A 20,986-nucleotide genomic window follows, 5' to 3' on the forward strand; every position below is an offset into this window, starting at 1 on the left:
AGTCAACCCCTCTCTTATTGACGACACTCTCTTATTGGGCGGTGGGTAGTTTTTCAGATATCTGTTATTCTTAGATAGCAACTCGGAATTCTACCCACCGCGCAATAAGAGAGGGTTGGTAAGGTTGGTCATTAAGAGAGGGGTAGTATTACTTATTTGTCTTGCTAACCTTTTTTTTAAAAAACAGCGGTTATACAAGGGTATACAACGGAACTTCATGGATCCTGCCCTACACTTTCTATAAACATGTACCGGAAGTCCTTAGACCCTACGTTGGTGTAGTGCTCCAATTTATATCGTCCACTGCGTTTGTTGATAGCCTTGATTTTGACCCCAAGCACATCTCCCAATACGATGTTCAGGAACGACAACCTGTTTTTGAACACGTTCCATTGGCCGTGCGGCGGCTTCTTCCGTTCGAGTGTAATGCACATGTTGTCCATCTCAGGCATGATGCTATCCCATATTGTTTCGACCGCTGCTTTGAGGGCAGCCGCTGATACCACTTCGTCCGAAAACGGATGTGCAAACCCACACGGATCCAGGATGTCCACGGCGTACTTGAGTCGGATGTACCGCGACTCCAACATTTTGTGCATTGCCTTAACTGGGAGCCCATTCTCCGCACAAAATCGTACCGAGCGGTACAGCTGCATCCGGGCATGGTCTAGTCTGGTTCTCATGGTGCCTCCATCGTCATTATCGTCAATCAATAGGTCACGTATATTCTTGTATGTCTCTATCTCTTTCACGTTGTCGAGTGCCTTGACGAACTCAGGAGTGATGAGCTCTGGTCTTGTGATGTCGTATGCATCTTTTAGTATATATTTGGATACAGCATGATGGTCTTCTGTGGTCAGGTCCGGGTTGTTGTCGAGCTCGGTGAAAGCTTCGTACGTGAGATCCCTTGCATTGGCAACTTGATGGGCATGCTCGTCTTCAATCATGCGTTGCTGGTGTTCGGTGGTCACCGTCATCTCCTTCAGCTCTTTCTTTATAGACTTGATCTCATCCTTACTGGAGCCCTCGGCAAACCGCTGTACGCCCTTGATAATACATCCGGCGTCTGACATCTTGTGGTGTAGTAAATGAGAATCAGTTGGTTGTTCTTGCAAAGTTAATATTAGATCACGGGGAAGAGCACCGCCCCCAGAATAAAAGAATAAACGGTCTGGTACCTGAACCAGAGTCTTCTTTCCACCAAAATCATTTGTATCACACATTGTATTCGTCCAGATTGTCCGGATAACACCGCATCAACGACAGGTACTGACTACCACCGTCAGCAACCCATGCAACGAGATACAATCAACAGGAAATGCCGATCCTGATCATTCGCCACCTTTGCGCCGTCAATCGCTCTTATTTTAGACATTGTACTTGCCCCGCAGCGCTTCCCCGATTACCGATCGTCTCATTGAGCATCCGTCATCGGCCCACCCTCGTGAAACGGCATTATAAAGGTACAACGGAGGCCTGATCAGCAACTATTGGCATACAACGACTCCAGAGGGGTGGACTTCATTGTCACGACTCCTCACCTCATCGGACATCACAATATGCGAACTCCTTGCAACTACCCCAGTCATTCCCAAAGGAATATAGTCCTAGCTCGCACCATTTAGCTAAACAGATCCCCATATTTATTCCTTTCCATTTACGTCTAGTCTATTTTACCTTTGTGTTCTTACATTCCGATCTAAAGGAGGACCCTGCACCACGAACCAGTAAGTGACCGAAGCACAGCCTTGCCGAAGTCCTATTCGCGTGGTAACTCCCGTTGTAAATAGAACTAATGGTAGAAGTTATAGAACCCGTTAGTAGACCCCCTACACCGCAATCTGCATAATGAACCGCTTTCTGAAGCCGTTCTTCGACAAATGTTTCTTGATGCGTGCGTTGATGTACAGGCGGCTGTAGAAGCTGTCTGGTAGTATGTAGCCTCTTCCACGTACATACTGCAACCCTAGACCTGATACCCCATGCACATGGTTCTTCTGATTGCAGATCCAATCCTGGAGAGCACAAGTTGTAGTGGGAAGTTTATTTGTTGCGCCGTCGACATGGACCATGTATGTCTTTGATTTGACGTGACGGACACGCCGCAACATCTGTCTGCATGTCTCCACTGTGACACCGCTTTGCGTGCTGAAGAAGCCTACCACATATTCAACATGATTCTCGATATTACAGTCGATGCCGACACTGATAGTTGGTGTGTGGATGAAATAATCGACGTCGGCGATAACTGTTGATATTCTCGGCTACATAGCGCTTCTCACTCTCAGGTATGTTCCTTGTTATACACATCCCACGGTAGCCTTTGCTCGCGAGGTCTCTGTGTATCGCCATGGATCGCTTGGCGCTGAGAGTGCTCGATATCCAAATTCGATTCCCTTTACACATCAGATCACATATCTCGACCTGGAGCTGTGGTTTAGTCTCGTACATCATTACGTTATCGCCATCCTGTGGTTTCGCCATATTGTGGATAACTTGCACGTCATCGCGCAGACTTTTCACGAGTTGCACATCCTCATTCGTAAGATCAGCGTCGAAACAGACGACCCGGGCCACGCCCTCGATCAATGCATTCAGAGCGACGTTGTTCATGTCATGCTTGTCTCCCATAGTAGATTTGCTAGTCATCTGGTCAAAGAGCGAGCTAACTTCATCGAGGATCAAGATGACATCGTTGTCTAGATAGAAATCCAAGTCAAGTCTCCACAATGACTCTGCTTGGATCATAATTCTATCCTCTGTAATAATCGGCTTGCGAATATCTTGATAGTTTGGGATGTCGTGGCGCTGTCCATTGGCGTTTGCCAACGACTTTTTGCAGGTGACGCAAACGATTTGGCGTCCTGGATTTGCCTTGACGAGCGCATCAATATACATTGTTTTTCCTGTTCCTGTGGCAGAACAAAACATCAGGCTTGGTAACTTTTCCCTGGCTGCGTTGAGCTTGCCATTACCGAGTTTCAACGACGGAAGTCCAGGTGCCAGCAGTTCGTGTTTGATGTATTTTTCGATGTATGTGATTGCTCCATCCAGAGGAACGGACGGTCGTTGTTTACATGCCATGGCACAAAGCTCGATTACGGCACTAAAGCCAAGCTTATCCAAGAGTACACCTACTTTTCTAGCGGACCTGTGACAGTGTAGGTGAATTTCGCCATTCGTCCACAGCTGTAGATACGCATGGTCGCTTGTATGGCAACGCTTGCATATATCACAATGACCCGAACATTTGCGTTTCAGCTTAAAGATCATGCCGCCTTCATAGTGCACTGCATACTGGTCCGCGTGCTTATACTTCAAGTATCTGTTACGTACAGAATCAACAATATGAGTAGGTAAAGCGATTTGTTGCTGGGTTGAAAATGCCGCGCTGGTCTGCTCGGCTTGCCGAATGCGAGGGCGATTTTTCGAGGGTGTGTTGGCTATAGGCATGTCGACTTCAATGCTGCCAGGACGGAGGTTGGTGATATAGAACTCTGCATCCTCTGCATTCACAGATGCCTCATGCCATTCAGCACGCACAAAACGTCGGTGCATCTGATTGCGCTTGCGACTTCCGAGGATCCGGATGTTCCTGTTCTTGCTGTAGACACTCATGTCGATGTAGCTGCAAAGTCCACTGTTCGGCCCTTGATCCTGAGCTGACCTCGCACGCTCAAAGTCGAGCATGAATGCATGCATGTGCTTGTTGTTGTTCTTGAAGGCGTACGTTGGTATGATGATGTGCAGCGACACCTTCGAGCCGGACGATGCACTCAAGACTCGACACTGGTCAATTGTCACTGGGTATTGCGGTGCAAATTCATTGCGCGCAATAAGGAACGCCGCAAACATCTATTGCTCCCGCTGCTCACTCGATTCAGTATCGTCTTGGACTGATTCGAGACTCCAATCAACATCATAGTACTCCGAACAGGCGTGGCCATCCCTGAGAAGCTCCCCGAAGAACCGGTCCTTGGCTGGTATGTCGGCATATGCTTGCAGAAATGCAGACAAGTTTTTGTAGCTCGCATGTTCGTAGAACGGGCTTCCTTTCTTGGATACCCCCGCCATGTACGCCACAAAGAACGTATTGGAGTTCTTGTCGGCTTGGGCAAAGGATCTCGCTTGCGGACCCAAGGTCTGGCCCTTTTCAGTAGCAAAGTATACGGATCCGAATTTACTGGACATTTGGCTGTTTGTGTCGTCGATTCCTGATAAATGGTGTGTAGTTTGTGTTATATATGTTAGGAAGCAACAGATCATTTTATCTGTCAGTTTCTGCCCACTGCTTTTGAGCTGCGCAAGCTTGTGACTTGCATTTTTTATGACTGCGTGAAATTCTGGACATTCACAAGCGCACTACGTCTCCATCCGCACACAACACCGAACCTTTTTTTGACGCTGGTGCTCTCTCTGCTCTTTACTCCCTCCCTCCGCTCGCACACACCCCACATTCACAGGCGCATTGCTTCTCCATTTACACGTGCCTCGTTTCTCCATTACCAAAAAACATCCATCCATGGCGGCAAATACACTCTCCCTATTCTGTCTCGTTAGCGGCGACCCCTCATCGAGTGCGTTTCCCGTGAAGATATCTTCAGACGAGACCGTCGGCCAGCTCAAGGACGCAATCAAGGCCAAACAAACACCCGCCTTCGACGACATTACCGCCAAGGACCTGGTGCTCTGGCGTGTCACGATTCCTGTCGACGCCGACGACGATGACGATGAACAGCCCATCGTACTTGACAACGTGTCTGAGAAAAAGAAACTCAAGGCAACCACCGACCTTTCTGACGTCTTTGAAGAGGCACCGCCGAAGAAAACTATCCACATCTTCATCGAGCGACCCAAAGGTACATCCCGGCTAAACCCAGTTTTACCGGTGGCCAGAATCCCATATTTATATTGAGAAAGACTGGCATTCTGGCCACGCCCCTGTGACCCGTGCGCGCTCCAAGCCTGCTTACTAATCAACTGGATTTTATTTAAAAAAATAAAATAAAAAAAAATAGCTACGAGCACGCCACACACTCTCGACCTTCATCCCGAGGTGGCTGCATTACGCAAACAGTTGTCCGAGCTGGAACAGCTCAACGTGGATCTGAGAAGCACTTCCATTTGTAAGTGAGAATGGTCCCGGCGAGCTGAATTACGAAGTCCTTGAAACCAGCAAGCTAATTTTATTTGTTTTTTTTCGGTAGCAATGGCAATCATGGACAAAAGAAGTGGAGGAAACAGGAAAATTTGCCAATACGTGGCCGACACAGTGACATCAACTCTTGAGGAACTGCGACAACTCCTTCGGCCGCATTTTGAGCAGTTTGAAGGAGACGACTACGTACAAATTTATTTGTATCAACCCGGGTGTGCAAAACCTGTTTTGGTTAGCCACGACGACGTGCTCCGCTCTTGTTTGAAAATAGCCAAGGACAATGGCCACAAGAACTTCACCATATCTTTGGATAGCCCGGCCAAGAAGTTCTCGTCGTACACCTGGAAGGATGCACAGATCCAGTATGGAGTCCGAGAGTTTGAACTCATGCCAGCGTTCGATATTCAGCCAAAGTCATTGCTGGAAGACGAGAAAACGATATTGAAGCACGTCGTTGAGGACTGTATTTTCAAGAACAAGGCGTACCTGCTTGGTCCGGGTGCAAGCGAGGCAACGAAGTCATCGGTTGTCGATACATTCATGGTTGGAGCCATGCAATCCTACGGTTCCGAGATGTTCCTGGCACAACAACGGCCAATGAGCGGTATGCGTGGTCACGGGGCCGTCGACTTTGCTGTTGTCGACCGAGTACATCAGTCGCAAGTTCTTGGTGTTACGGAAGTCAAGAAGGAGGATTATGCGCAAGGCCTAGCTCAAAATATGGCGGAACTCGATGTGGCCGTGCAACAAAAGAAACGAAAACGAATTGACGAAGTGGACGAGGACAGCGGAGAGAGAATACCAGCTCGCTTCAAGTCGTATGGGATTGTGACGGACTCATTCAAGTGGACACTTGTGGAATGTACATTGGACGAGGGCGACGTCTTGTCGTTTCGAGTGAAGGACATCCCAGGCGTTCTTGACTTGAAGCAGACCAAGAAGGAAGACGTGGAAAAGGACTGTGAGAAAGTCTTTAGCTATGTTCTTGCCCTGTACCAGTTGATGAAGGCTGAGATTGTGAACAGGAGCGCTTATGGCAGTCCTTCGTCTGACACCCCACCAAGCAAGAGAGTGGCGACTGGTTCACCTCGTTCATAGTGGTTAGTGCCTTCCGACGGAAATACTCTGTATTTTGCTCATATAAACTGTTGCTGTTGCTACACCTGTTGATTTATTTTTATCGGGAAGGACGTGTTCCCAGTACAATACCAGCCTTAATTTGCAACCCCTCCTTATTTGACTGGACCAGGTGGATCAGGATTGGTGCATCTTTTTAAAAAAAGCAATCACAATCTCATCTGTCGCATCTCATCTCATCTCTCCCATGTCCACCCCGATGCTGCGGCACCCATGCCCTACAAATGGGCTTGCCAACCCCATTTCATTCCCTTCATCCTCTCCTTCCTTCCTTCACCCATTCACCCAGTCCTTTTTTTCCTGCTTTCCTCCACCATGACCGTCAGTATGTCCTGCATTTCGAGCATAACACACCGACCTGCATGCGATTGACCTTTGCAACCGCGTACTGAAGCACACCTGCCAACCATTGTTCCTCCATTCGTAGACAAGCCGAAGTCAGAGGAGTCTATTGAGGCACTACGCAGGAAGCTGGAGGCTGTTTCACTGGACCTCAGGAACACACAGCGGGACCTCCTGGAGGCTAACGACAGCCTTGCGTCAACACAGGAAGAGCTTGAGGACACTGAGACCAAGCTCGAAGAGACTCAACTCGAGCTGCAGAACACTCGTGATGCTCTTGCCAACACCGAGCGTGCGCGCCAGGCAGCCAACCTCGACCGTGTCCTCGCGCGGCCAGCCAGACAGCAGGAGGTCTTTGTTGTCTTGAAGTTCCGGTCGCCCCAGCCATTGCCCGTCGGTGGATACCAACTTTTCACGCGGCAGCAAAAGGATGTTGAGCGCAGCTTGAAGCGATTTATTGCTGACAATCCGGAGCTCGATGCCGTTGTGATGGACAAGTTGCGATTCGATCGCTCTCCTCGAGGGCACCGTGTCTACCAGCGCATCAAGGACGACAAGGATACACCGATCGAGTTCAGTCGCCGCAACTTCGCGCTCAAGAAAGGCCACTCCGAGGACGACATGATTGAGTATATCGCCAGTGTCTTCAACACTCATACTCAGGACCAGGAGAACATGTAGCTCTAGGCTCGCCAGCTCTCTAGCATTTTAAAAAAATCTAGGATTCAATGAAGATTGACTATTAAAAAGGTGCCATTTTTCACCTGGTATATTTAAATAGCACAGGCATTCACCAAGAGAATGGCATGGTATATCTCTGACGGACTCTCCTATTGACAACCCTCTCTTATTGGCGACCCTCTCTTATTGCGCGGTGGGTAGAATTCCGAGTCGCTATCTAAGAATAACAGATATCTGAAAAACTACCCACCACGCAATAAGAGAGGGTTCAATACTCAGTCAAATAAAGAGGGTTGAAAAACAGAGAGGGCTGAACGTGCTAAATGTACGGATGGCCATGTTTGCATGTCGGCCCACCGTGCTACTAATAAATGAATCGACCCAATGCTTGTTTGAAGCAACGGAATCATGGATGAGGCTCTTGAATACGATGCCATCGTGCAGAATCACTGGAAGTTCTTACACAAGGACTGGCCTATCATCGACAGAGTGAAGCATCACCGCACAGAGATCGCTGTTGTGAATAACATTGACAGTATCAAGACGTTTGTGCTGAATCGCCTGGGTGTTATACCTGTATCCTTCTTCTTGACCGTGATCTTTGGCACTAGAGCATACTCTTGCCCGTACAGGAATGTCGAGAAGGGCGTCATGCTGCTTTATGTGCTTGTGAAAGGGGTTTCCTTGAGTGATATGGCACAATACATGCCGAAGACATCCTTCCACACAATCCACAAGGAGTTCTACATGTATAATCTTTCCGCACTAAGCCGCCTTTTAACCACGATGTTGTCTGAGATGTTCTCTACATTGAAGTCGCGTCATCTCGCTGCCGAAAGAAACCCTGACCCCTTCAAGAACGTGACACTCAACTTGGATGGCCATGATTCTAGGATCATCTATGTGAACGCAGACAAAGCTAGTCTGTATTCATACAAGCTTAAGAAGTCTGGGTTCCGTGTGCAGGTGTGCACAGACATGAATAACATGGTCTATTTTGTGTCTGCACCCGCGCCATGCCGTGACTACAACGATGGGACCATGCTCCTCCGAATGGGCATCCAAAACAAGATCCACAAGCTGGACTGTGTTGCGTTGGATAACGGATACACTCTGTTTATCGGCAAGCTACTAGAAAGTGCGGACGAGCTCCAGTACGAGAACTTCTGCTACCCAATCCGCAAAAGGCGCGGAATTGCACTGACTGAGGAAGAGAAGGCTTACAATGAGATCTTCGGGAGCTTCCGTTCTCGTATTGAGAGCTACTTCGGGGAGATGCAGTCGACGTTCACAAAGTTCAGTCATACAGTTGTGAACAAGGTGGCAGAGAAAGAGATGTTTGGCGTTCAGTACAATCTGGCATGCCTCCTGATGAACATCAAAAGGTTCGTTGCACTCAGGAATATCTCCACTGAACAACATCACACTTTGTGGCTTCAGGACGGCTTTGACTACTCCAACAAGGCAGAGCAAGAGACCATGTACACTCTTCCGAACATCTAAGTTAAGCTGCCACAGAGCAAGGATTTGCTTGCCACACGGAAGGCGTTCTTCGACATGGCTATTTCCATTCACACGGTGGCCGATGATGACATGGAAGATGGAAACGAAGTGAGGATCACTGGTCGCCGCGGAGAAGGCAAAGAGAGAGAGTATCAGATCCTTCAGGACAAGATGAAACTCGTTGAGTACTTAAAATCCGCTCAAAGCTTTGATTAGCTCCATAAGGGGGTCGTTCCAGCTCTGAAGGGCAGTCCAAGAACACTCGCACAGTCCGGTTTCCAGAGGGCCATTCGCGTGGTACATTTTTTTAAAAACAGCCCCTGTCTATCCGGCGACACTGGATCGCTGTGAGGTAACAAGTCACGTCTCGTCTTTCTAACCTAGCAAGCTAGGCCCGCATTAAAAACTAAAGCTTGGCTTCTTCACAGACCGCCCCACATGAGATATTTTTGGGATTCAGAATAAGTGAGAAAGAGATGTGGCTCCACACACCACACCGATTAGGTATTTATTTGTATTAAATATAATAGTGAGCTGGAGGTACACTTGTTAAACTAAATATACAGTGAACTCTGGTGAAATATGCGACAGCTCCCCCTCCCCTTGGAGAACGAGGCACGAGTTCCAGGATTTTGTATGGCATATGAGGCAGAGTGAGTTGTACTGCAGAGATTTTGAATCGCGTAAATTAGGTTGATTGTGCATGGATTTTTTTTTTTTTTTTTTTTTTTTTTTTTCGTGACATCATACAGTCAAGATCATCTGATCAAAATTGTGAGATCATCTGATGTCCCATGGACCAATGAGATGATGCGGATGGGAATGAGTGATGGATGGATGTCCAAGGTGAGAGATGAACGAGGTTGATTCCTCATTCTTTCTTTCTCATTCACCTGCCCAACACAAACACTTTCCTACAAATTTTCACAATATTTTTCATTATGTCCCATCTTGTCCTATCATCGACTTGCGTGAAGCTAGGCGTGAAGCTAAGCGCCTTGCTGCGCTGAAAAGACAGCAGGAGGAGGAATCCACTTCGACGGCGAAGCCAGTGGGGGTATTGTCGGAGGAGACGGTACCTTTTACACAGGTACCGAAGGAAGATTGGTCTCCGACTTTTCCTTCGGACGTGGCACTAGGCAAGCGTGCATTGGCGAAGCCTGAATATGTGCCAGCATCACAACCTGACGAGGAGGAGGATGATTTGCCCCAGGGTTAGGGTGCCACAGGCGAGGATTATGAGACTCAGCCCCTCGAGGAAGATGATGATTCGCCACAGGATCAGGGTGGCACGGACGAGGATTATGAGGCTCAACTCATCGCAGCTCATCTGGAAATCGAGGAACTTCGCAGTACCCTGAAACGTGAGCGGGATATAATTTACAAGGATGAAGGCACTCAGGTGGATCGAAAGACAGCAGAGCAGGGGGTTCAAGTTGAAGCGGAGGACGATAGCAGGAAAGAGCAACGTCCTCGTAAGAGGCGTAGAAAGGCCAGGACTAACATTATAGTCCTCAATTTTGATAAGCAGACTAATTACTTTAGTTAGCTGAATGCAAATAAAGGATTCTAGCCATTCTATTTGTCGCAGAACCATTCGAATGTAATGCTCATTGTATACCACAAAACCCATTCACTAAATCAGGGGCACTGTGCTTAGTCTGGTTGCCTCAACAGTTTTATAAACGTGCCGCTGAATCACGTTCACCCGATACGGTCTTAATGGTGTGCTGAGTCAACAGGGGTGGAACTACCTAGTGTTCCCGTCCTTTACTCCCTCGCTAACCATCTAAGTGATGTGTGACGAGCCAGACCTGGAACAGCTCTTATTTGTTGGCTGTCGTTTCGATTGCGGCTGTAGCCACAAGCCATCGAACAGTCTGAAGGGCAGTCAGAGTCCATCAGACCGAGAACAACCCCCTTTGGTGGTGAGGACAGCGATAGTAGATCTTTGCTAGTTAGTCTGATAGATTCGCAGAGTCAATTGACTCGAGAGACAAGTTGTTATAAAAAAAAAAAAAAAAAAAAAAAGCTCGTTCCTTAAGTGCAAGGATTTATGCTGTCTCGTGCTCATGGGGATTTATGTTAATAAAAAAAAAATCGTTCCTTGGTCAATACTCTTTTTGCAATATACCATTCTACACGCCTTCTGGTCAAGATATTTCAAGTTTTACTTTTATTGATACGCCTTCTTGGTTTGGTGTTGGCTCATTCTCAATCGTGTTCATTCCTTCCGGTCACCCTTGACTTCCATGACGCTTGCAATTGTTCACTATTGAACTATCTCAAGACTGCAGCATACACGGGATAGTTCTTGCGCAAAGACTTTCCTTGCTTCATAATTCTTTATCATTCAGTTCTATTTTTTTTGAGGCTCAAAGGCCTACTACCGGATACCATTAAGGATAGATGTTCATTATTTTGCTTGTAAGGATTGTAAAAAGTAGAGATTTCGCCGCGGAAGACGACAATTCACTCCATTTGGATCGAAGGAAAAGAGATATTGCGGTAGTCTTTGATCTTGCGACTGCCAGCCAAAGCGTTCGAGACAGGGCAGCAAGACCCAGAATTAGTCCCAAAACATATGTGCTGGTAAGACGCGTCGAAAGTTGAAAAAACCAATTTTCCGTGACTGGTGCGGATTTAAAAGCACAAGGGGACTGTCTCAGGGGAGGTTACCTCGGGCATCTTGGCTGGGACCCAATTCTTCGTCTTGAAAGTATTATTTGCTCCAGGAAGAGCAAATTGACACTCTTCCTGGAATCAATTGCACAGTCACCCTCCAACTTGACGCGACAACGAACACAGCCTTTCCTTTTTCTTTTCTTCGACAAGAGACTTATCTCTGTGGACTCTTCAGGACAGGACTTAGCAGGAGGTTTATCATTACTCGACAACTATACAGGATGAACCAGGTGACAAAGTTCGACGGCACCCACGAGGATCTCATCCACGATGTTGCATTCAACTACTACGGAAACCGACTTGGTAATGACAGGGCTTTGCTTTTGCTGATGCAAGTTTTGTCTCACCACGCAAAGACAGCCAGAAGAACCAGGCGCACTTTGACTCAACAGTCCTCTCCATTGTTTCTACTGCAACAGCGACCTGCTCGTCGGATCAGAAAATCAAGATCTGGGACTACAACGAAACGGATGGCATTTGGGAATCAACCATCTCATTCAAGGCAAGCAATACTCAGAACCGCTCCAAGGCCGTAACAGTGTCACAGTAACCGTCAAGCAGTGGTTCTAATCAATATGGGGCATTTTTTTTTTTTCTTTTTGACTTGTTATCATGTTGTTTTGTAGGCCCACTCATGCGCAGTTTTGAAGACATCGTGGGCCCATCCAGAGTATGGCCAGGTGCTCGCGTCGTGTTCTTTTGATCGAAGCGTCATTGTCTGGGAAGAGAGCTATCACGGTAAGCAGGACTTTAGGGGAATAGCTTAGTCATTTCACACTCGATGCATAAGTAGTATTGAACGCACCTTCTTTCCTCCTCTCACACACACGCATCTTTGTCGTTGATAGATGCGACCAAAAAATGGACGCCAGTTGCGACTTTGAGAGACGGAAACGGAACTGTCCAGGATGTTGAATTCGCACCCAACCACCTGGGTCTTCGCTTGGTATGAAAGGATCAAACAGGATCATTTAAGACACTCGCAGTCTGAAGAGCGCTGGCCGCAAACACCACATTTACAAGGGGGGGAAAAAGGCGACAAGGTGGCTGATCATGGTTCTCGTTCACGATTTTTAGGCCATTGTTGCTGCAGATGGATTGGTCAAGATCTACGAGGCTATGGATGTGACAAGTCTCGCACACTGGACTATGATCGACTCGTTTCCTGTAGGGGAGGGCCCCAGCAAGGATGAGGAAGGAAACCACTGCCTGTCCTGGTGCACATCAAAATTCACGGCTCAGATGATGGTCGTAGGCTGTGCGAAGGACAAAATTGCAAAGGTCGGTCTAAGAGTCCGGGAAAACACAACGGATTTTGATGATATGAACAGTAAAATGCTGAACAAGGTCTGATTTTTCGTCATGGCTGGATAGATCTTTAGACAGGATTTGAACAACAAATGGCAGGCGTGCGAGCTTTTGGACGGACATAGAGATGTGGTTCATGATGTGAGCTGGGCGCCCAATATGGGGAGGTGAGTAAAAATCTTTATTCGTGTGCGAAGGGTGGTTATCAAATTGCGGATCAAACAATTGACAAAGTTATTCTTATATTTGCACTATCCTCTATGTATACAACTGGTATTGCAGGAGTTATCACTTGATTGCAACAGCATGCAAAGACGGACATGTCAGGATATTCAAGTTGACGGACGATCGTGAGGAAGGAGCACTAGTTGGTGGATGGACCCGTAAGCTGTTCCATGTGGAGTGTATTGCCGACTTTGCAGATCACAATGCCGAGGTGAGTGTGTGATCAGGAACCGGTGGTTGAGTGGCAATTGAGGATACAACTTGTGCAGCACTAACTGGTACCCGATGTTGTTGCTTTTCGATATAACAGGTGTGGCGTGTCGAGTGGAATGTTACTGGAACGATTTTGTCGTCGTCAGGAGACGATGGGAAAGTTCGCCTGTGGAAAGGTGCGGACTCGGGGGCCGATGAGCTATTGCGTGGTGCGATACAGAACAGGATGACACGTCCAGATCACTAATACTTTTTATCTGTTTCTTGCGGTGTATTTAATAGCGACATATACTAAGGAGTGGAGATGCATGAGTGTTGTATCAGCAGAGGATGGCCCCAGCGCGTTCCAGAGATAGTGGTCGAGGCTCAGTCAAAGAAAGAAAAATAAAAAAAATATACATAGGACTAGACTCGGTGTATGAAGATGGATTCCTGTGTTCCCCGACAGAGAGACAGCGACGCGTGGGTCAGTCTGGGCAAAGTTGCCAGAACCCTCTTTGCCTCGGTGGTCGAAGTTGGCTCCCTGCGGGCAGTATGAATTTATTCGCACAATTGTGGTGCGAGCGAATAAGAAGCCGACCCCATTCCACCGAGTCAACTTTGAAAAAGAAAATTTGCTCTCCGTTCCTTCTTCGTGCCCTGACCTCTGTCCCATTTTCTCACCAAGAGACCATTATCATTGGGGGTAACCAGCGGCCGGCCTTTCTTCCTCTCTTCCTTCTTCATCATCTTCTCCTTCTCCTTCTTTCTCCTCTCCAGATTTTCTTCCCCTCGCTACCCTCTCCATTCTTTCCCGCCTTCGCAATCACCCCGTCTTCTCTCATATCCAATAATCATGCTGTCTGCCCTCAGGTTCGCCAGATCACTCCCCGCTGCCTCGAGCGTTGCCCGCTCCACCCAGCGCGCCTACTCGGCCGCTGCTACCGGCGAGGTAAGGACTTTGCTTCAGGATGCGAGAAATAGTGTTGGTTTGTGAATGAGGAATGACTCAACATGCCATTCGTTCGTTTCTTTGTCAGACTGCTATTGGAGCATTGAACAAATTGCAAGATATGAATGGACACTTGGATATGTTGAGATGCATGCCAGGGGACCATCGGCATACTGTGGAGTGGCATGAACATTGACCGAATGCTTGTAGTGGATCTTTCAGCATGCATATGTGAAGACTAGGCGACGATCAGACAGAAGCAGATCAGAGTATTGTAAAAGAGCCAGAGCAATTGCATCTAACAGCGAATTTTGGCTTGATACCTGGCATGATGCTTTTTTTAGGCCCTCAAGAAGACTGTGTTGCACGACTATCACGTTGAGAACGGTGGTAAGATGGTTCCGTTTGCTGGCTGGTCCATGCCCGTCCAGTACTCCAACCTCGGTGTCGGAGCCTCCCATAACTGGACTCGTCAGAATGCCTCCGTGTTTGATGTCAGCCACATGTTGGCAACCAGGTAAGAGAACGAAAGAATACACGCACATTGGCCGACGTTTTCGATCGTAACGACATCCTTCCTGTCTCCTAACCACCCTATTGTTTTTTTATATCCTTTTTGACCTATTCGTCCATATGTAGAATCACGGGTAAGGACCGCGTCAAGTTCTACGAGAGCTTGACCGTTGCCGATATCGAGAACCTCCCCGTCGGTTCCTCGACTCTTTCGGTCTTCACGAATGAAGAGGGAGGCATCATTGACGACACTATCATCTGCAAGCATGAGGATTCGCTCTATGTCGTCTCGAACGCCGGCTGTGCCGATAAGGATCTGGCTCATATCCGCTCCCATCTCAAGGAGTTTCAGAACAAGGGTGGGGATGTGGACCTGAAGATCATTGACGACCACGCACTCGTGGCCCTTCAGGGCCCCAAGGCTGCTGCGGTCCTTGAGGAGTTGGTTGGAAAGGATTTGAGGGATTTCCCGTTCATGGATGGGCGGTTCATGACGATCAAGGGTATTGAATGCCATGTTGCTCGCTCCGGATACACGGGCGAGGATGGTTTTGAGGTATGTCACTAAACGACGCCTGCACTGGAATGTTTGCTGATTGCAAGGTCCGGAGCAACCGATTCTAATGAGTTTACTTGTCGCCATTGAAAAAAAAATTATGTAGATCTCAGTCCCTAACAGCGACGCCGTTGAGTTCACGAAGCTTCTCATCGCAGATCCTCGCGTCGAACTTGCAGGTCTGGGTGCTCGTGACAGCTTGCGTCTCGAGGCTGGCTTGTGCCTCTATGGCCACGATCTGGACGAGACCATCACTCCAGTCGAGGCCGGTCTGACCTGGACCATCGGCAAACGCCGCCGTGCCGAGGGCGGCTTCTTGGGTGCGGCCAAGATCCTGGATCAGCTCAAGAACGGCGTTAGCAAACGTCGTATCGGACTCGTCGTCCAGGGCGCGCCCGCTCGTGAGGGTGCTCAGATTCTCAATGCTGAGGGAGAGTTGGTCGGCAAGATCACGTCTGGTTGCCCATCGCCCTCGACGAAGAAGAACGTGGCGATGGGATATGTGAAGAATGGGCTCCACAAGTCCGGAACGGAGCTTCAGGTTGAGGTCCGTGGACGCAAGCAGAAGGCCACGGTCACGAAGATGCCGTTCGTCCCTGCCGGCTACCACAAGGTTTAAAAAGCATCCTTTTGAACTGTGAGCCATGGGCATGGCACTTACGAATACCACTTTTTTTTTCTTTTTTTCCTTCACACCGCAACGCTTGTACATTCATCTTTCACTTCATTCACTCTGCAGTCATCTCATAGACAGAGAAAAGAATATAAAAAAAACTAATAAGTCGTTCGATTACACATAAAAAATGGCGTGAACGGCTTGACTGTCTCTTCGCTTTTGTATATGCAATAATAAATGCTTTCTGCAAAAAAATGTAAACGCTCTGCTTCCTCCTACGTGTACGATCCAAGCGAAAGACCGAAGGATTCGCCCATGTAGTCAATATCATCATCATACAACTCTGCTGGCAAATCAGTCAGCATGTATGTGTACTCATTTCGATCGCGATCTTGAAGCGTAACTTGGCGATGGATCAACGTTCCCACTTCTTGTGAATACCGAGGCGGAGGGTCGTAAACACTGATCTCGTTGTCAAACACATCTCCCTCGTGCGCACAGTCGATATGCTGCACCAGGTTACCTCGCATAACGACATCGGACTCACGCGCTTGCTGGCCCTTGGATGATGCCTCAGAAGGGCGATACCGTCGAACAGTGTGCGCGCAAATTTTCAAGCTGATCACAGTCAGGAGGCCCTGCAGGAATGACATCCGGAACGGCAATCTTTCACAGCCAATGGAAGCGAGGATTGACAACACTACGAGTAGCACTGTATAATAAATGGTCAGCCGTTGCCAGAGACTCGTGCTGTTGAATTAATGGTACACTCAACGATCCGGGGCTTACAGGCTGCCCTGATACCGCTAATCAGAAAGACTGCGCCGAGGATCGCGACCGACGCTGCGAGTTCAACTATAGACATTCTCTCCACTGCAGCACCTATGTTATATCATACCGCATCATATGGTAATCGTAAAGCAAGGAAAACCATTAGCTATTGACGACCGATGGTCGACAATGCTGATCAACCATTACGAGGACCTTCACCTGTAAGAAATCTCCAGGTCCCGTGAATGGTCTGCAGCTGCCAAAGGACGTCTCCCTGTTTCGTCTGGAACTCATTGACCATTCGATTGAGCTCCTCAATCTTCTCCTGCGAAGTCGTGGCCATGTGTCCAATGTCTGACATGGTCTCCTCCATCGCCGTCGACACTTCTGCATGGAGTTTTGTGCTCCCGGCCCTGAGACTGTCCATCATATGATGCCATGAAACTTGGCTATGGGACTCGAGTGCGTCGAGCGTTGCGATCAGATTGGAGAGCGACGCTTGTGTTGTCAAATTCATCTCTTTGGCGGCTGTGTCTTGGATATTCACAAGGGACCATGTGCCATTGAAGGCTGCTGTTCTAAGGTCCTCCAGATAGCCCTTGACCTCACCAATATGACTCACGACGCCGTCCAAACTCTCACTTGACTCTAAGATTTTAGACTGACAAACGTATGAGAATGAACATAGGACCTACCTGCGTCAAGCGGTATGAAATATGCAATTGAAAATGGGTCCACCGATTTTACCATAGAATCTTCATGCCATCGGCGTATCGCCTGCGACATAAATCTCAACGTCTATGTATACACCGTCAGATTGAACATCAGTTTACAGCGCATAGCCGATCCAGCCCTTGAAAGACGATCCCTGGGTACATAAATGATATATACCTCTTCCATGCTGCCTTGATACGCTTTCAATATCTGACCATTCATTTCCTGCAGACTGGTCAGTGCGTTGCTCTGCTGAGCTGCTCCTTCTTTGCTATGGCGCACTATATTGGACACATCGTCAAAGATCGTGCCCAGAGTATTCCGGACCGCACCTGCCGACGACTATTATGGGTTTCGAAAAAAAAAAGTTCAGGCAAGGATAAGAGAAGTTATTATACTGAGCTGCATCAACAGGTCAGAGAGAAGAAAGCAAATGATTCTTACCAGCATAGAATTTACTTCTTGCGAAATCGTTGAGTGCAAATCCAGGATTTCTTTCAAGCGCGTTGTCTCGACTCGATGGGTCTCTTCCAGCTCCCGTCGCTGCTCTCTCAATAATTTTATCTGATCCACATGCGACTGCGTGAGATTCCTCTGCAAGCTGCGAAGATCATCTAGTTATTTATTTATTCTCAAGGTAGGTCATCGGAGCACGAGTAAACACGATTTTAATTCCGTAAACGAATTCTTTGTTTTTCGAGATGCCTTACCATGCTCGAGAGAATACCTGACCGCCAGACACATCACTCTGACCTCGCGAAAGTATCCCGAATACGATGTCCACAGCTGAGGAACCCGTCCAAGAGATCTATGCATTTATGGTTAGGACATTTTCGAATAACGCGAAACCCAAACAACGCGTCTCGATACAAGGTTTTTCAAGCATAAAACTTACTGCACGCAGTGCGCAATCTCAGATGCGGATACCTTGTTGTCCTGCCGACCTTCTAACGAACTGATCGCTCGACATTCGACCGGCACAGGCATATTGGCCGTTGATATCTCGCACCCCGTCAGACGTATCGCATCTGAGATGAGGAAATATAAAGGCGTGAGAATGAATGTCGTTGTCATTGTCCTTGTCTGCAAATGAGGTCATTCCAGCTATGGTATGTATTATTGTCGTGATATTTACATTTTGTTTTTTCATCTTCGTCCGTGTCGATATTTTTGCAACCCTGGCGCAAGGCGCGGGCAGCCTTTTTGAAGCAGTTGGGCTTGTAATCGTACGCTTTCAGCGCATCTAGATCAGGGGAATGTCGATGCTATGAGCTGCGAAGGACTATAGTACACGTATCTGCCGCCAAGCATCTAGCGATTATTCGAAGGAAAAAGTAGAGAGCACCTGATGCTTGTTGCATGATTGAATATTCCTCTGTAGCTGCAGCCTCGTCCCATTTGGATGAATCTATTATGGTGGCAAGCAACATCAATGCTATCAATAAAACTCGTGTGGTTCAGCTGTTGTGTTTTGATGCAGCAGGTCTTACACAGTCGATTCGAGTCAAGTGGAGATACAGTGTCTTGTAGACTCTGATGGAGAGGAGGTTCTTCGCGTCGATCCTCGTCGACGGCGGATGCGGATGCTGATTTCCATCGTAGGATGGAAGTGCATGGTCTTGCTAGCAGCAAGAAGATTCCGAGAAGAAGGAGCAAGAGGTAGCCCGAACAAGCTGCAGGAGATGGTGACGCAAGGAACATGCTGAACTGAGGACGAGGCCAGAAAGAGAAGGAAGAATAGATATCAGACGTGTCTTTGAAGATAAAGAAATGCAGGTCAGCAGCGATCACTCGATGTCTCGGTGATTGTGGACACCATACATCATTCATATTGCTTCCATGTATGTCGCCAGCCTCATCCTCCGTTCACTCTTTCTTCCTATCCCTTTCAAACGATGACCTCAACCATGGCGCACGATATCCGCATTCTCCACTTTCGCATCCCATACCAAGCAACGCTTGAACTGCAGACGCAAGACCAGACTGGAACGATCGCCAAGACTGGGATCCACGACTGGATGTGCCAACTGTCGATCCTCGAGGACAAATCCACGATCCGAGGTGCCCTAGGACCCTTGCCATCCACAGTGGCCAACCGCGTTGACTTCCTTCTCTGCTGCAGTTTTCAAATCATCCCATCGCTTGATCAAGACCCCGAAGGCACGGAAGTATTGCTGAGTAAGAAGATCAAAAGCGATGATCTCTTCAAGCGTGGTATCGAGTGTAAGTATCTCTCCATTTTTGGTAGCAGGAAAGCGGATCAAGACCACACAGAGATCCTAACACAAAGAAAAAAAAGTTTACCTAGATCGCGAAGACATTTGGATCGACGGTCACTACGAGTTCCGCATCATCCTATCCTCTTACCCACTCAAACTCCTCGGTCCACCAGACGGCTCGCATTGGACCCACACCCTAACACTCTCAGAATGTGATCCCGTCGCACGGAACATCGACCCCCTCGTCGAGATGATGACCCAATTCGAACACCACATCCCGACCTCCGATGTCGAGTTCCGGTTCCTCTCCAAGGCCGGCATGGTCCTCGACCGCCTCCGAGCTCATCACGCCGTTCTATCCATATTCCCAGTCTTCTCTCAAATGATGGCCCAAGCCCAGAGCAACCCTTATCAACGTGCCCTTACTACCGTCCTCAGAGCAACCATCGATCTGCGCCCAGCTTTCGAACGAATGCTTGGCTTTATCTATTCCGGTCGTCTGCCACAAGAGGGCTTTGTCCCCCGAAGCGAGCAATGGCGCGCCTCATTCCTGCTCTCAAGAGAATACGGGCTCGATAAATGTGCGAGTTCGATTGTGTGGATGGAGTGGCATCTGTGTGAGTTGGAGCAGGTCGTGACGGACGAGAATGTGTTGGAGATATACTTTGGATGGGGGCGAGAGTTTGCGAGCGTGGCTCAGATGTGTGTGAGGCATGTGGCAGAGAGGTCCCAGGTGCCGTTTCGGGGGGTGGATTTGGGAAGTTATGTGATGGAGGTCTTGAAAGGGCGATTCCAGGGACAGAGGGGGTGCTTTGAGTTCCAGGAGGCCTTGGTCGCAATGCTGATGAAGATGTATGCGGATCAACAACATCAGCAGAGGACAAAGACCCAAGGTCGCCATTAGGGCGGTCAAGCAGACAGGAATATCAACTAGCACCATTGCTGAGAGCATTACCATCGCATTGTCTATCGTTGCACATTTGTTTCACGCTCAATTTACAGACCGCATGCACTGAGAGGATCGTAGGATTGTTATGATGCAGGCACCGATAAGATATGAAAGATCTACCAATCATTTTGTCCCAAAGGGTTTATCTCGTCAATTAAAGTTTTCGAGATGAAAACATCTCAGGCCAGGAACAACTGAGGTTTCCCTCTTTAATAAACCAAAGCAACAGTACCAAGAAGGCGCCCCATCTTCTTCTTCCCTAAAACATGCTAGTCTACACATCGGCGGAAAACTATGAGAAAAAAGTGAGAAGGAACAAGCAGAAGTTATGGAGTGCTGATCAATCTGATCATTGATTATTTTTTTTTGTTTGTCGCCAACAAAACAAGCATGAATCATGGATCTCACGGCTTCGACTCCTTCGGAGAGGTATGCCGCTGGATGTGGAGAGGACTGTGTGCATAT

At 48.1% G+C, this 20,986-nt stretch overlaps 11 protein-coding genes across 11 annotated transcripts; 7 read left to right on the forward strand and 4 right to left on the reverse strand.

Moving 5' to 3' along the window:
- Nucleotides 1-215: 215 nt before the first annotated feature.
- BC939DRAFT_482394 (uncharacterized protein) lies at nucleotides 216-1,223 on the reverse strand (the record flags this gene model as incomplete). Its single annotated transcript, XM_051559117.1, has 1 exon — nucleotides 216-1,223. The coding sequence occupies one exon, from the start codon at nucleotides 1,221-1,223 to the stop codon at nucleotides 216-218; it is 1,008 nt and encodes a 335-aa protein (XP_051406059.1).
- Nucleotides 1,224-2,034: 811 nt separating this feature from the next.
- Nucleotides 2,035-4,299, reverse strand: BC939DRAFT_470745 (uncharacterized protein). Its single transcript, XM_051558153.1, has 2 exons — nucleotides 3,926-4,299; nucleotides 2,035-3,356 (listed from the first exon to the last, which is right to left on the reverse strand). Exons 1-2 carry the CDS (start codon nucleotides 4,032-4,034, stop codon nucleotides 2,188-2,190), a joined length of 1,278 nt encoding a protein of 425 aa, XP_051406060.1. The 5' UTR covers nucleotides 4,035-4,299; the 3' UTR covers nucleotides 2,035-2,187.
- A 48-nt stretch (nucleotides 4,300-4,347) lies between these two features.
- On the reverse strand, nucleotides 4,348-5,025 carry BC939DRAFT_470747 (uncharacterized protein). The gene has a single exon (XM_051558154.1). The coding sequence runs from the start codon at nucleotides 4,843-4,845 to the stop codon at nucleotides 4,363-4,365; it is 483 nt and encodes a 160-aa protein (XP_051406061.1). The 5' UTR covers nucleotides 4,846-5,025; the 3' UTR covers nucleotides 4,348-4,362.
- A 2-nt stretch (nucleotides 5,026-5,027) lies between these two features.
- BC939DRAFT_67547 (uncharacterized protein) lies at nucleotides 5,028-6,332 on the forward strand. The gene has a single exon (XM_051561824.1). The coding sequence runs from the start codon at nucleotides 5,210-5,212 to the stop codon at nucleotides 6,254-6,256; it is 1,047 nt and encodes a 348-aa protein (XP_051406062.1). The 5' UTR covers nucleotides 5,028-5,209; the 3' UTR covers nucleotides 6,257-6,332.
- A 1-nt stretch (nucleotide 6,333) lies between these two features.
- BC939DRAFT_67529 (uncharacterized protein) lies at nucleotides 6,334-7,522 on the forward strand. The gene is made up of 2 exons (XM_051561823.1): nucleotides 6,334-6,620; nucleotides 6,723-7,522. Exons 1-2 carry the CDS (start codon nucleotides 6,509-6,511, stop codon nucleotides 7,316-7,318), a joined length of 708 nt encoding a protein of 235 aa, XP_051406063.1. The 5' UTR covers nucleotides 6,334-6,508; the 3' UTR covers nucleotides 7,319-7,522.
- Nucleotides 7,523-7,888: 366 nt separating this feature from the next.
- On the forward strand, nucleotides 7,889-8,773 carry BC939DRAFT_387872 (uncharacterized protein; the record flags this gene model as incomplete). The annotated part of the gene is made up of 2 exons (XM_051551851.1): nucleotides 7,889-7,996; nucleotides 8,390-8,773. Coding segments are annotated over 2 exons (492 nt in total), but the record flags the coding sequence as incomplete, so codon positions are not given.
- Nucleotides 8,774-9,663: 890 nt separating this feature from the next.
- Nucleotides 9,664-10,396, forward strand: BC939DRAFT_470760 (uncharacterized protein). The gene is given in 3 exon segments (XM_051558155.1): nucleotides 9,664-9,774; nucleotides 9,816-10,035; nucleotides 10,051-10,396. The coding sequence occupies 3 exon segments, from the start codon at nucleotides 9,763-9,765 to the stop codon at nucleotides 10,368-10,370; spliced, it is 552 nt and encodes a 183-aa protein (XP_051406065.1). The 5' UTR covers nucleotides 9,664-9,762; the 3' UTR covers nucleotides 10,371-10,396.
- Nucleotides 10,397-11,727: 1,331 nt separating this feature from the next.
- BC939DRAFT_404431 (WD40-repeat-containing domain protein) lies at nucleotides 11,728-13,608 on the forward strand (the record flags this gene model as incomplete). The annotated part of the gene is made up of 9 exons (XM_051552796.1): nucleotides 11,728-11,809; nucleotides 11,926-12,038; nucleotides 12,133-12,244; nucleotides 12,355-12,452; nucleotides 12,584-12,787; nucleotides 12,881-12,981; nucleotides 13,097-13,250; nucleotides 13,350-13,428; nucleotides 13,535-13,608. 9 exons carry the CDS (start codon nucleotides 11,728-11,730, stop codon nucleotides 13,606-13,608), a joined length of 1,017 nt encoding a protein of 338 aa, XP_051406066.1.
- An 867-nt stretch (nucleotides 13,609-14,475) lies between these two features.
- BC939DRAFT_67702 (mitochondrial Aminomethyltransferase) lies at nucleotides 14,476-16,007 on the forward strand. Its single transcript, XM_051561825.1, has 3 exons — nucleotides 14,476-14,700; nucleotides 14,823-15,252; nucleotides 15,359-16,007. The coding sequence occupies exons 1-3, from the start codon at nucleotides 14,579-14,581 to the stop codon at nucleotides 15,869-15,871; spliced, it is 1,065 nt and encodes a 354-aa protein (XP_051406067.1). The 5' UTR covers nucleotides 14,476-14,578; the 3' UTR covers nucleotides 15,872-16,007.
- Nucleotides 16,008-16,279: 272 nt separating this feature from the next.
- BC939DRAFT_67766 (uncharacterized protein) lies at nucleotides 16,280-17,277 on the reverse strand. The gene is made up of 2 exons (XM_051561826.1): nucleotides 16,859-17,277; nucleotides 16,280-16,750 (listed from the first exon to the last, which is right to left on the reverse strand). The coding sequence occupies exons 1-2, from the start codon at nucleotides 17,154-17,156 to the stop codon at nucleotides 16,596-16,598; spliced, it is 453 nt and encodes a 150-aa protein (XP_051406068.1). The 5' UTR covers nucleotides 17,157-17,277; the 3' UTR covers nucleotides 16,280-16,595.
- A 1,971-nt stretch (nucleotides 17,278-19,248) lies between these two features.
- On the forward strand, nucleotides 19,249-20,720 carry BC939DRAFT_470773 (uncharacterized protein; the record flags this gene model as incomplete). Its single annotated transcript, XM_051558156.1, has 2 exons — nucleotides 19,249-19,576; nucleotides 19,653-20,720. The coding sequence occupies 2 exons, from the start codon at nucleotides 19,249-19,251 to the stop codon at nucleotides 20,474-20,476; spliced, it is 1,152 nt and encodes a 383-aa protein (XP_051406069.1). The 3' UTR covers nucleotides 20,477-20,720.
- Nucleotides 20,721-20,986: the final 266 nt, after the last annotated feature.

Source organism: Gamsiella multidivaricata, assembly GCF_025024155.1.
Source record: "Gamsiella multidivaricata strain RSA 2152 chromosome Unknown BC939scaffold_149, whole genome shotgun sequence".
Taxonomy (NCBI): Eukaryota; Fungi; Mortierellomycota; class Mortierellomycetes; order Mortierellales; family Mortierellaceae; genus Gamsiella; species Gamsiella multidivaricata.